General features: G+C 34.0%; 1 protein-coding gene across 4 annotated transcripts in view; it reads right to left on the bottom strand.

Annotated features, from left to right (window-relative positions):
• The window catches only part of Commd10 (COMM domain containing 10), a 146,137-nt gene extending 131,873 nt beyond the window's left edge, over window positions 1-14,264 (bottom strand). Inside the window, exons 1-4 of one of the 4 annotated variants that reach the window (XM_033761678.1) lie at window positions 14,070-14,261; window positions 12,929-13,019; window positions 9,464-9,574; window positions 7,957-8,112 (exon numbers count right to left, since the gene is read on the bottom strand). In XM_033761678.1, the coding sequence (XP_033617569.1) occupies window positions 7,957-8,112; window positions 9,464-9,574; window positions 12,929-13,018 (357 nt within the window). In that variant the 5' untranslated portion in view covers window position 13,019; window positions 14,070-14,261. Of the gene's footprint in view, window positions 1-7,956; window positions 8,113-9,463; window positions 9,575-10,856; window positions 10,927-12,928; window positions 13,020-14,069 lie in introns of those variants that run through there. The other 3 variants (XM_019206074.2, XM_033761679.1, XM_019206075.2) reach the window with 3 other exon arrangements.
• Window positions 14,265-14,286: the final 22 nt, after the last annotated feature.

Below are 14,286 nucleotides of genomic sequence, written 5' to 3'. Positions count from 1 at the left end.
AAGCATAAAAGTTCTTTGACATTGGTCCTATTTTTGCCTATGGAACCAAAAATAGGCAACAAAAGCAAAAATAAACAAGTGGGACTACACTGAACTAAAAAGCTTCTACACAGCAAAGAATCAATCAAATAATATAAAGGCTACCTATATAATATGAGAAAATATTTGTAAACTATATCTCTGACAAGGTATTAATAGCCGAAATACATAAAGAACCCACACAATAGGAAAAGAATACATATATATTTATAGTGATATATAATATATGGAGATATATAAGTTCCCTGAATAGGCATTTTCCAAAGAAGACATAAAAATGACCAATGAGCCAGGCATGGTGGAGCAAGCCTGTAATCCCAGCACTCAGGAGGCTGAGAGGAGGATTTCTGTGAGTTTGAGGCCGGACTGGGTTACATAGAGTTGAAGACCAGCTTGAACTACACAGTGAGACCCTGTCTCAAAAACAAAAAAAGGCCAATTGGTGTATAATAGGTGCTCAACATCATTCATTATCAGGAAAATGCAAATCAAAACCACAGTGAAATATTAACCTGACACATGAGGATGGTTATTACTGTATCAAAAAACACAAGAGGGCCGGGGATTTAGCTCAGTGGTGCCGCCACCTGCCTCACAAGCAGAAGATTCCGAGTTTGATCCCTGGTACCAAAAGCAAAACCAAAACAAAACAAAACAAAACAAAAAAAAACAGGAGATGACAAGTGTTGGCAACAGAGGGACAAAAGAACCCTTGTACATTGCTGGTGGTTGCAAACAATATGGAGTTTCTTTAGAAATAAAAAACAGAACTTCCATTTCACCCAGTGATCCTTTGCTGAATATATACATCCAAAGGAAATGAAATCAGTCCCATTAAAGAGATATCTCCACAACTATGTCATTCACAGTAGTCAAGATATGCAAACAACCTGAGATTTACCAAAAGATATAAAAAAAATAAACAATAGAATAATATTTTTCCACAAAAAAGATACTGTTATCTACAACAACATAGACAAATTTGGAGGACATTATGTTAAGTGAAATAAACCATATATAGAAGCACAAATACTTTATGACCTCTTATGTGGATTCTAAACAAGAAAATCAAACTCATAGAAGTAGGCAATAGAACAGCTGTTGCCAAGGGCTGGGATATGCAGGAAATGGGAAAATATTTGTAAAAAGATACACTCAATTATTTGGTAAGTTCTGACAATCTAATACACAGCACAAGGATAAAAGTTAATAGTATTGCATTACTTACTTGACATTTGCTAATAGATTAGCTCTTAAATGTTTTCTCATATATGCACATAATAAAAAAAAAGGTTATGTAGTGATAGATGTGGTAAAAAATTGTGGTAATCATACAATATATCACATTATACATCCTCAGTACATACAATTTTGATTTTTCAATGACACCTCAATAAAGCTAAAAAAATGTCTATTTTTAAAAACTGTATCAATGAAACATCTTTTAAAAATTGGCAGTACTGGGGAATCAAACACAGGGGTACTCTACCCCTGAGCTGTCTTTTTTGTTTGTTTGTTTGTTTGTTTGTTTTATTTTGAAACAGAATTTTGTTAAATTGACAAGGTGCCCAGACAGGGCTCAAACTTGTGATCCTCCTACCTATGACTTCCAGGATACTGGAATTACAGGAATGACCTACCATTTAACTTACTACTTAATCAAATCTTACTTACTTTCAAGTTAGGATTGTTAACCACATATATTCCACCGCAAGTACTACATAGATAGTTCACATAGGTGAGCTTCTAAATTACCATAAAACATCATTGTACATATTTCTTTTCTCACTCTATGATAAGTCAGTTTCCATTTTTTTTGCAATTTAAACAGTATCATCTATTTTCATACATGGCTATTTTAGCCACCACTACCCAACAATAAAGGTGCAAAAGAAGCAGTGTGTAAGAGACAGAGTTCCATCTAAGGTTTATCACAGGTTACTAGGGACAACATGGTAAAGTTACACTTTCTAAAGTTTTATGTCCTTACTCTTAAACACACACACACACACACACACACACACGCACTCACAACTATATAAATCACTTTTCATAATGTCTGACCCAGAAAAAACTCTCACTGCTAACACCTACATCAGGCACATCCGACCCACAATCCACAGGACACGTTAAGCCCTGGACAGCTAGTAATGTTGCCCTAGAAAATTGTAAACTTTCAACATTATGCGATTTTAGCAATATTTTTCATGACTGGATTGAGGGTGCTTGAGTGAGGATTACTTAGCTGATGCTGTAAAATAGGGTATGGTGCAGTACTAACTCCAACTCCTGCACACATCACAAAGTTAGCTGAATGGAAACTCTCATGTTTCAGCTGATATTTGCAAATGTGAGACTTGGTGAATAAAAGGCAGCAATTACTGATAACGGTATTTCAATCTATCTACATGTGTATGTACATGTGAAGACAAGCATTTCTTGTTATTAAGTAGGCAGTAAGTTTTCTTATTTCATTATTAAACAGGCTTCTTGAGTTATTTCATAAAATAATTTAGTAAGTTAAAATATTTGTTTTTTAATTTTTATTTTTTCACTTTTTTTCATCACTTTTCCCTCTTCTTCCTCTCCCCTCCCTCCATCTCGTCTCTCTCCCCTTGTGAGAAAGATCTTCCTACTTCCTATTATCAGTCTTTTATTTTGCTCTTTATTTGTATTTTGGGTCTCTCCTTTAAGAGAAACCATGTGATATTTAAGTTTCTGTGTCTGATTTATTTCACTTGACATTATGGTGTTGAGGTGCAGCCATTTACCTACAAGTTTAACCTTCTTTAAGGTAAATTAGGACTCCACTGGATATAAATACCATATATTATATTTTATATGCAGCCCAAGATAATTCCTCTTCATTCAATGCAGCCCAGGCAAGCCAAAAATGAGACATCCATGATCTACATGGTAATGTAGCATGACAATTTAGAAGTGTGTCAAATCCCAACTCTGACACTTACTTATCTGCCTGACTATGGGCAAGTTATTTAATTTCTCAAAGTCTTAAATGTATCAATACAAACTTGCTGGAAGATAAGTTTGGCAGAACTCTTGAAGACATTGGCATAGGAAAAGACTTTATGAACAAATCCTCGGTAGCACAGGAACTAGCAGAAAGAATCAACAACTGGGATCTCATCTTAAAAAGCTTCTGCACTGCAAAAGAAACCAACAACAGAACTAAAAGACAACCTACAATGTGGGAAAAAGTTTTTATCAGCTGCTCCTCAGACAAAGGACTATTATCTAGAATATATAAAGAACTCAAAACAATTAGCCCCCCAAATATAAAGACCCAATTCAAAAATGGGCATCTAAAATGAACAGACACTTCACAGACAAAGACGTACAAGCAGCAAGTAAATATATGAAAAAATGTTCCACATCACTGGTCATTCAAGAGATGCAGAAGAAAACAACACTGAGATTCCACCTCACCCCACAAAGAATGGCTGCTATGAAGAAATCAACCAACAACAAATACTGGAGGGGTTGTGGGGAGAAAGGAATCCTTCTCCATTGTTGGTGGGAGTGCAGACTGGTGCAACCACTATGGAAATCAATATGGAGATTCCAAAAGAATTAAAGGAATCATACCACAGTGATATATGCACACCCATGTTTATAGCAGCACAGTTTGTAATAGCTAAATCTTGGAAACAGCCCATTTGCCCATCAGTTGGAAATTGGATAAAGATGTGGTTTTTCTATAAAATGGAATACTACTCAGCCATAAAGAATGAGAAATTAGATTCATTCATAGGAAAATGGATACATATCGAGGATATACTCCTAAGTGAAATAAATAAGTCATACATGTGTAAATACCGAATTGTTTCTCTGGTTGAAAAGCTATAATAGTACATAAGATTCTAATGAGATAATTGACCATGTGAAATAAGAAGAAAAGGGCTAAAGGTGTAGGAAAAATGGGAAGGGTAGGGAAAGGTAATAAGGGTAAAGAAAAAAATATGACAAAATGAAAAAATGGAAATAAAGTGTTTGTAAATGGGGAGGGCAGGAGGGGGGTGAAGGGAGGTCACAGACAAGGGGAAAAAAATGAGAACCAAGACCTGTCATGTAAAGGTACAAAATCCCAGTAATGAATTTAATTGTACTGTATACCTAAAATGTACCAATAAACTCAATAAAAGGAAAAAGAAAAAGAAAAAAAAACAAATTCCCTAATAAAATTAATTTAGCCATGACTTACAAAACTTATAATAGCAAAACTATAACCAACTATCTTGAACCATTTAAGTATGGTTATTTCATAATCATGACATGATTGTCATTTAAACAATGTCATATTGTGTAAATACTGAATAGTTTCTCTAGTGTGAATAAACTATAATAGTACATAAGATCCTAAATGATATAATGGACAATGTGAAATAAGAAGAAAGGGGCTAAAGGTGTAGGGAAAGTGTGAAGAGTAGGGGAAAGCTAATAAGGGAAAAGAAAAAAATATGAGAAAATCAAAAAATGGAAATGAAATGTTTGTAAAGGGTGAAGGGAGGAGGGGTGAAGGGAGGGCAGGGACAAGGGGAAAAAATGAGAACCAAGCCCTGTCATGTAAAGGTACAAGATCCCAATAATGAATGTTAACTGTACGTATACCTAAAATGTACCAATAAACTCAATGAGAAAAAAAAATACAAACTAGAACTATTGACAACTTTTGTGAGATGGAAAGCATAGTATCTGGCCCACCATAAACACAATAAATGCTCCCTAGTATTATGTTATCTTAATTAAGCATTTAAGTCATTAAAATAATGTATTTTCAATACTATTATATTGGGAATTAGCAAAATATAATTTCCAGCATTAGAAGATTAGCATTAGAAGAGCTAATGTTCAATAAATCAAATCCTTTCAATCTCTTTTTTTTTGCACATTTTATGACAACCAATTAAAGTATTTATGTACAAGCTAAAGTTATGAAACCTAGGAAGATAAAATATTTTTTAAGTCATCCAGAAGACATTGAGAAATGTATTACTACTGGAAGCAGAAAATTTGAATTTTACAGCGTGATTACAAAAAACTGGACACTATAAAATGAAGAAAAATATAAATAGAGAATAGGCTAGTATTAAAAGAGCCATGCCTGTCATTCCAACACTCTAGAGGATAGGCTAAGGCAGGAGAATCTTCATGAGTTCAAGGACAACTTGGGCCACCCAGAGTTCACTATAAAGCCATGTCTCAAAAAAGCAAAAACTCAAGATAATAAAAAATGAAGCAATAATGCTGAAGAAACTTGAAAGCAGTCAGAATAAACAGTTCAATAAAAAAGGGGAGCAGTAAAAAAAAAAATACGAGGGCATTTTAAAAAACACTTATAGCTAATATTTTGCTAAATGATGAGAGGCTGAATGATTTCTCCTGAAACTAGAAATAAGAAAAGAATGTCCTAAAAGTCTTAGTCAGTTTTTTTTAAAAAAGGCAAGAAAGATAAAGACCAGCTGGCTGTACAAATTGAAAAGAAATAAAACTATCTCTGTTCACAGATGTAATTGTCTACATTAAAAAAAAACAAGGAACTATTTTAAAAAGCATCATCACTTATTAATGAATTTATCAAGTTTACCAGATAGAAAGTCAATATAGAAATATAAATTATATAACTGGGAAGGGTGGTGCATGCCTATAATCCCAGCACTCAGGAGGATGAAGGAGAATGATTGTTACAAGTTCAAGGCCAGCCTGAGCTACATAGTGAATTCAAGGATAGCCTGACCTACCTAGAAAGACTCTGTCTCAGAAAATAAATAAATAATAAAGTATACTTCTACACACTAACAATTGGAAACCAATTTTTTAAAAAAATGTACCATTTATAATAGTTCAAAAAGAAAAAAGAAGAAATATTTAGCTACTGATCTAACAAAACAGATACTGGACCTGTATGTCAAATATGAAAAATACTGACAAAAGAAATCAAATATGACTTTAAAAATGAAGACATACACTCAATACTATTAAGAAATAATTCCTCCACAAACAATAAATTAATCAATACTATAAATTATAATACTATAAACTATTAGTACTATAAATTAAACAATCCCAATCGATATCCCAACAGGAATTTTTTTTGTTAAATATAGAAGGCTGATTTTCAAATTTATATGTAAAGGCAAAGAAACTAGAATAGCCAAAACAATTATGAAGAAGAACAAAATCAGCAGACCCATACTACTCTATTTTACTATAAACCTACAATAATTAAGGTAAGGGTATATTGATTGCTATAAAGATAGAAGAATTATCAGTGGAATCAAAAAGAATCCAGAAATACTCATACAAATATGTTAAATGATTTCTGACAAGGGAGAAAGGCAATTCACTTACAAAAGTATAATGTTATCCACAAACAACACCGAATCAAGGGCCAATCATATATAGAAAAACCTGTGACCTGCACCTTGACCTTAAAATTAACTGAAGATAGATCTCAGACTTAAATCTAAATGTAAAACATAAATGTATATAAAATGTTAAAAGGAAATAAAAAAGAAAATCTTTATAATATTGGATCAAGCTATAAATTCTAAAAACTAAAATTAGAATCAAGAAAAAACACCGGTACATCAAACCTCAGAATTTAAAAGTCTTGCGCTGTGAAAAACACTATTAAAAGAATTAAACTATAAACAGACAAAAACATTGTCAAATCATACATCTGACAAAAGATTTATATCTAGAAGACCCAAAGAAATCACCAACTCTAGAAAAAGAAAATAAATATACCTTTCAAATATTGCAACAACAAAAAAATCCATATATTTCTGGGAGTTATATCTGTGAGTGTTCTTTACATTAATACAAAGAGTCATCTGTCATAATGTGGAAATACAGTTAGGCAAAAGGTTTAACAGCTATGCCGCCATAGAAGATATATGTATGACAAGCAAGCACATAAAAAGATCACTGACATTTTAGGGAAATGCAAATTAACAAGACATCACCACAAACCTAATGGAATGGCTTTAACAAAAACAGCTAACAATACCAACTACTATACTGACAAAAATTTGGAATTATTGAAACTGTACTGTATAATGCTAGTAGAAATGCAAAATAATATTGATCCTTCACAAATTTTTCCAGAAAACAAAGAAGGGAACTTTTCAATTCATTTTATGAGGCCAGTATTACCAGGATATGAAAGCTACAGACATCACAAGAAAACTATAGATGAATATCCTTTATAAATATAAATGGAAAAAAACCTTGATAAAATATAAAATATCAGCAAATCAAATCTAGCAACATATAAAAAAGAATTATGACCACATAAGATTTATCCCAGGAATATAAAGCTGGCTAAACAGCTTACAATTAATTAATTAAACATATTAATAGAAAAATGGCAAAAATTGTACAATCATTTCAAACTCCGGTGAATTGAACTTTACTATGGTAAAGAGCTTTATAATACTGTCATTATTTTGTATTTTTTCTGGTATTCATTTTATTTACTACTGAAGTTAACAAATATTAAATGAATATCTGCTACATACAAGGAATTCTGCTAAGAACTAATGCAAATACTTGAAAACAAATATATGATACAGTAAAAACTAAAGTAAGTCTTACGCACAGGGACCCAGATAAAGGAATAATCACTCTGCTTAAAAACTTACAAAGAAAAAAAACCTACCTCATTCCTATTCTTACATTCTGGAGTCATATTTTAAACTGTCAGTTAAAATTAAATCATATCATGGCAGCAAACACTCTAATATACAGAGAAAATTTTACAAGAAAATTACATATGTAATTTATTTTATTTGACTTTACCATGCAATAAAATAGTGTCATTTTCAAAACTTCTCAGGTATAACAATTTATGTTTTACATTATTGAACAATATATTTGGGTTACTATATCGTATACCTTGTGGGGAGCCAGAATCCTCTGCCTAAACTTTTCAACTGTCTCTTGACCCATAGAAGACCAAGTATTAACAAATGCTTCTGCTTTGTCTTGTTCAAGATGGATGTTCTCTAATTGCTGCTGCAAAGTTGCTGGCTTCGAATTGTGATACACTGCCTATTAAAGAGAAAAAAATTACATATATCCTTTATATTTATATAGAAACCTTGACTGCAATTAATACTAATTTTTTAAATGATTTAAATCAAAAGAAAATTTCACATTCCTCTTATAATGAAGACATTTATTGTTTTACAAATAATATATATAACTAGGAACTAAAGATTCAGGATTAAAAGGCCCAAGGTATTTCATTTTTGCCTGTGATTGAAAAAAATTCTAAATCCACTAAATAATCAAAAAAACTTCTTTGCTCTGTGTAGATGGTACACTAGTTAAAATTTTACTTTATTACACTAATTATTTGAAGTTTACATGCTTTCTTCCTCGACAAATTTTTTTCCAAGTAGCAGCTCTCAAAACTATCTTAATCTACCAACTTTCTAGGTAATGAATAATAATAAAAAAATTGTAAAAAATGTTAAATGGTGATATCTACTTTGTTTCTTGTATTATTCCACAACAACTTTCCCATAAGCATTATGATGTGCTATTGTAGTCAATCATCCCTTACTTCTACTGAAAGCTCCCCAAGAATAAAACCCACAGTCATCTTTTTGATCTATACTCTATGGACAGTTGTAGAGGCCTGGCAGCTTGTCTTCCTACTAGTATCCATTCACTAGACTACTCAGAAAGCTACAGTACTATTTAATCTTTATTGGACAAATATTCTACTTAGTAAACCAATAGAAATTTATTCATTATCTATTTTAAGCCCAGCAGTGTGCTATGCTATGCACAAAATATGTGATCCTGACCCCAAAAATATTCAAAATCCAGTGAAGGCAACATAAGTGACACATGAGATAATGAAAGTCTAACAGTGTGTTTTACTTTGATGAACCAAGGGTAAAAGAAATCCAAATAAGGCAAGAATACAAGTAAAATGGAACGAGGATGAAGCAAAAAAGAGAGACGACTGAACAGGTGTTTGAATAATGAACTCAAGAAGAGATGCAGAAGAATGCAAGCAGAAAGAAAGCTCAGTAGGAAAAAATATTATGATAATACTTTGTTTCTAAATGTATTTATCATCATAGTCAAATATACCTCAAATCATTTAATTTTGTAATGTAATCATTTTCAAAATTACGCCAAGTCACAGTGAATTCAAATCTTTTATAGCTGTTTCAAGTCAATAAAGTCTCAACTCACTTTGTCAAATCTGAAATAACCACAAAGAAATCATATAAATATTTTTACCATATTGAAATTCTTGATTAAAATATATTCACAGTTTCCATCTTGCAAACATGTTTTTAAAAAATTAGAATGTCACAGATGTCACAGCAACACTAATACACAGTAAACAAACTGTAGATAATTTGAGGCAATAAAAAAATACCTGTTCTAAAATAAATGATATGGTTTCAAGAACTAGGTGAAGATCTTGTTTCTCTAGAGAAAATGCAGCTTGAAGTTTTTCTTCTTCTTCTTCATTGAAACTGCTCTCAGCCTACAAACAAATAGCAATCTATTAGCATATGCTATATGGCTGAGCTTAAAATAGAAAATTCACTTATTCGTACAGGTAAAGAGAACCTAAAGTGAATTCACAGTGAAAGGAAACTGATGGGCTTATAAATTTTTAAAAGTATGACACCCATTTCTAGGCATTTATAAACAAAATAAGTTGGGTTATACTAACTTCATGTGATGACTCAATTCATAATGATGAGCATTGGAGTTCTGTGCTATACTCTCCTAAAGAAATACTGAGAACAAGATGATTTTCACTTTAGTTTTAAGTCTCAGATTTCTGTACTGTGATATTTGAGTGATTTTCATAATTCTATTTCATTTCATGATTAGCAGTCCTTTCTTGAAACAATCTACATTCCCCATTGTAGCAGCACCTTCATTTCCCAGTTTGCCATTCCATGGCTGACTTGTCAGACTAGATATGGATCACAGCTACATCAGCAGGCTTTCTGGGATGGCAAAAAATCTCTTCTTTGAAGGAAAGTACTGAAATTTGTTTTTTTAATCACATGAGTGGTAGCAGCAAATTTTTAAGCTCAGAGGCCACAAATTCTCAACTATGGAAGGACATCCTACATACTTCCATGCTTCTGATTGTGGACAGCTGTCACACTGATAAGACATTATAAGATATTTACAGTTCCAGGATAATGAATGCCAGCAGCAACCTTTACACATTGTGACACTACCCTCCTCCTCAAAACACACACACACATACACACACATACACACACACACACACGCGCACACACACACACAAAACAAAAATCCATTTGTGTATGCTAGGACGAGCCAGGAAGATGGCCAGTTCAATGAGGACTCCCAGATCTGTGTCAGGCATGCCTATATTCTACATCTAAGATGCCTTAGTTTCTTTCAGGATGATACCTACTAGGGATTTCAAGTAACCAGTCTGGACAAAAACAGACATTCTCTACCTATAACCAGATAAAATTTGGTAAAATAAAATTACCACGCTAATGACATTTAGAATGGCAACAAAATCCCTAAACCTCTTTACCAGTATACCTGCCTCATGTTCTACTCTTCTAAGGTCTTTCCTTTTCTCAAGGTAAAAGCCAATTTGCTAGACCTAAAGTACATAAAAATAAGGTGGCAAATCCTAAGATTTGCTGCAAACTTTAAGAACCCTTACCACAAAAGAAGCCCCTCTGGAAGATTATCTACTGAAACTGTCCAGGAAAAAAATAATTTTTATACCCTTTCTGATGTTTCCTTGGCAGACAAGTACTCACATCCATGTGTCTAACCTCAGTTACTTCAGTTTTCAACAGGCACACGTTCTCATTTCAACTTCTGACAATACAGTCTTCAGGGCCTCTGCGGAATGTCCCTGTTACTCAGTTAACTTGAAGATAGCTATTAACTTACTCTCAACTCCAAAGGTGACTAAGAGGGTCAAAGGCAAACCAGACATCACAATTTTCCCTGAAAATGATCCATTCTCCTCAGAACCAAGAACAAAGACATAGACAAGTTTCTTGTCCTGTATTATTTTATATATTTAAGAAGGTAGCCTCTACCTCAGAACATAAAAAGAACTTCTATATTTACTGCCTGCATCATTCACTTTTGGGCTGAATTGTAGAAGTTTTCTCCTCTTTCCTGTGTTTAGTGAAATGCATTAAAGGGATAGACTCCAGAGCCAGACAAAACTGCCAACTGGCTGGGTGACTTTGGGCACATTATGAACTGGATTTTCTCTGTTTGTTTATGGATAAGATGAGGATGACAACACCATCCACCTCTTCAAATTGCCAAAAGGATTAGATAAGTTAATAATACAAAACCATTAGAACATGACCAATCACAGAGCGAATGATGTAACCATTATGAACAGTAAATGCCATAGACTGTGGCTCCTCTTATTATTTCTCTTGTCTCTCCATCTCAATTACAAATACATTATAGGCAGAAGCTTAGAGAATCTATATCTGTTTTGTTTCCTCTGGCAAAGAAAAGAATTAACTCCAAGAATTTACATTGAGCACCAACTGTGTAAGTAGCAATGTATTAGGTATGAGTATAAAGATAAGTAAGACATGCCCCTCAAAATATTTAAGGACAGAGGCAGGTAGACAGGTGAAAATGTTTCTGGATTTGGCTGTGTTCTAGTCATGAAACAAATACTTAAGATAAAGTCTGAAAGAAAGGTAAGAATGAGCAAAGTATTTAGAAGAACAGAAAAGAAAACTGCTAAATGAGCCCACAAAATCTTTGAAGTATGAACACTTTTCTCAGAAGAAGAGAAGGACATTTGGAGTCACACACAAGATTATATGCACCGATACATAGTTGTAAAAGTTCACAGTACAGTGAAGCAGAAAAGTACTGTTCAGTGTGATAAGAACACTTGCAAAGTGGGAAAATGAAGGCTGCAGCCATATTATAATGGACCATATACTACACACGATGTTAAGGATTTTGAACGTTCATATATAGAGCAATGGATAATCACTCTGAGCACTATGAAAATATGATCAACCTTTTTTAAAGAGAAAAATGGGCCAGGAATTTAGCTTAGTGGTGATGTGCCTTCTGGCAAGCACAAGTCCTGAGTTTAATTCCAAGTACCAAAAAAAAAAAAAAAAAAAAAAAAAAAAAAGAGAGAGAGAGAGGGAAAAACATTTAGAAGAGTAATGGAATTGTACTATAAAGAAGCAACAGAAAGTGAGATGGCTACAGGCACAGACACGGCTGGTTTGAAAGGACCTGAACTAGAACTGTAAAAATTTGTACTTGAGAGATACTTGAGAAGGAGCAGAGCATGGCTCTACGGCTGCCTCCAGCCAAGACAAAGAAGAGTAAGACTTCTTTCTCATTAAGATGCTGATGCCTGACCTCAGGTGTAGAAGTTAATGGGTGCTCCATAAACATGACCAAGTAGAATGACCAAACATTTATGTTTCTACAGAATATCAGTCCCAAAATATATACCATAATAACAGTTCCAAGGTCAACCACATTTGGAAAATATTATACATCATATTCACCCTCAAATATTTACCATAAACACTAATATATAAAATACTCCACAAAGTCCCATAATTTTAAATAATTAATTTTATTGAATATTGAAGTTCCCAAATGGATTACCATGGAATATTATCAAATCTTCCTCATAACCAATGTAACTGAGAACACACTGGAAAACACCATTATTTCACATACACACACACACACACACACACACAGTCCCTCTTTCTCCCTTGCTCTTTCTCTCTCTCTCTCTCTCCAAATAAAAACAAAGCATTTCAGTAGAATCAGAAGGAAATTTTACAAGCTTTAGAAATACAAAACTACAGACCTTCAGGTGAAGCTTTTGAAGAATCCGGGTAAGCAATCGTGGAAATCTTCCTATATCTAGCGTATTTATCAGCGACACTGCTTTTTTCATGCTAAATTTGTAAAACAAAGTTTTAAAATGAGTTTTAAAATGTACTTGCTCTAGTTGTCTATAAATTTCAACAACTGATTGCTACATGTTTAGCCTGAGCAAAATAAAGTAAAAACAGGTGGCAGCCATCAAAGAGACATGCAATCTGGACATATCCAAAGCCATGCCTCCCCAAAAGCATTCAGTTGAAAAGGTCCATTCAGTATATTTTCTCTTGCTTTGAGCAAAGCAAAATACTAAGGGAAGCATGTACTCTGTGGAAGAATAGCAATAATTTAGCAGTGGGTCAAGTAACCACTTTATCCAAGCTGACACTCTGCAAAGAGAGGTGGGGAGTGAAAACTTGAGCAATTACACCAAAAGCAAAAGGTACTGAATGGCAAATAATGGCAGAAAAACACTGCAAACAAAAGTGTTACTAAGCGGAGTTATTAAGCACAACAGTTTTAAACCCCTGTTTCACTTGTAATTATCAACTTCAAATAATGTGAAACGAACAATTCTGCAACATACTGGAAGAGGGTTACTGTTCCCACAGTACATCTGTGTAGGGGAAAGGACTGGTTATCAGAACCAAAGGAATCCAGGATGAAGGAAAAACTTTAAAATAACAATTATGTTCTTCAGGAACATTTCTACCCAATACAGGCATAGTTTTTCTCCCACTTCAATTATCTGTCTAATATACTTCAGTATTTCCGCATCTACACACTACCTGCGCTAATTATTTCACTACATTCATTAAATCGAGAGTCATTTTTACTTAACTAATTTTATTTTGAAAGGAAACAATGTAGGCACGGTGGCATGTGTCTCCGGTCCCAGTTAACGGGGCAGTCGATTCCTGAGAATCTCTTGAGCCCACGAGTTCTAAACGGACCTGGAGAAAATACTGTAGGGAGACCTCATCTCAAAACGAAAAATAGGGGGAACTTTGCGTCACCACCATGCAGAGCTAACGCTACCCTGCTTCACTGAGAAATTAACTAAAAAAATAAATAAAATGGAAACCAAAGCAATATAACCAGTGAGTATGGCTAGATACTGTTACCAACAGAGAACTGGCCTGAAGCTTGTTCAGGTTGACTTAAAAGGGGTAGTAACCGGGTCTGAACACCCTCCGGCACCGAGGGAGACTTCTCCTCAGCATCAGGTCTGGAGGGCCGAAAGCGGAGACGATTCCTCCTCACGTGACTAGGCAGAACTCCGGCAGTGCGGAACTTCTGACACTGTGCTGCCCGGCGCCTGCGAGGGCACAGGAGGACCGC

This window comes from Fukomys damarensis, unplaced genomic scaffold (assembly GCF_012274545.1).
Source record: "Fukomys damarensis isolate Sample0158 unplaced genomic scaffold, DMR_v1.0_HiC HiC_scaffold_9, whole genome shotgun sequence".
NCBI classification, from domain to species: Eukaryota; Metazoa; Chordata; class Mammalia; order Rodentia; family Bathyergidae; genus Fukomys; species Fukomys damarensis.
The sequence above is the reverse complement of the archived record's forward strand: the minus strand, read 5'-3'. Positions and strand labels throughout refer to the sequence as shown.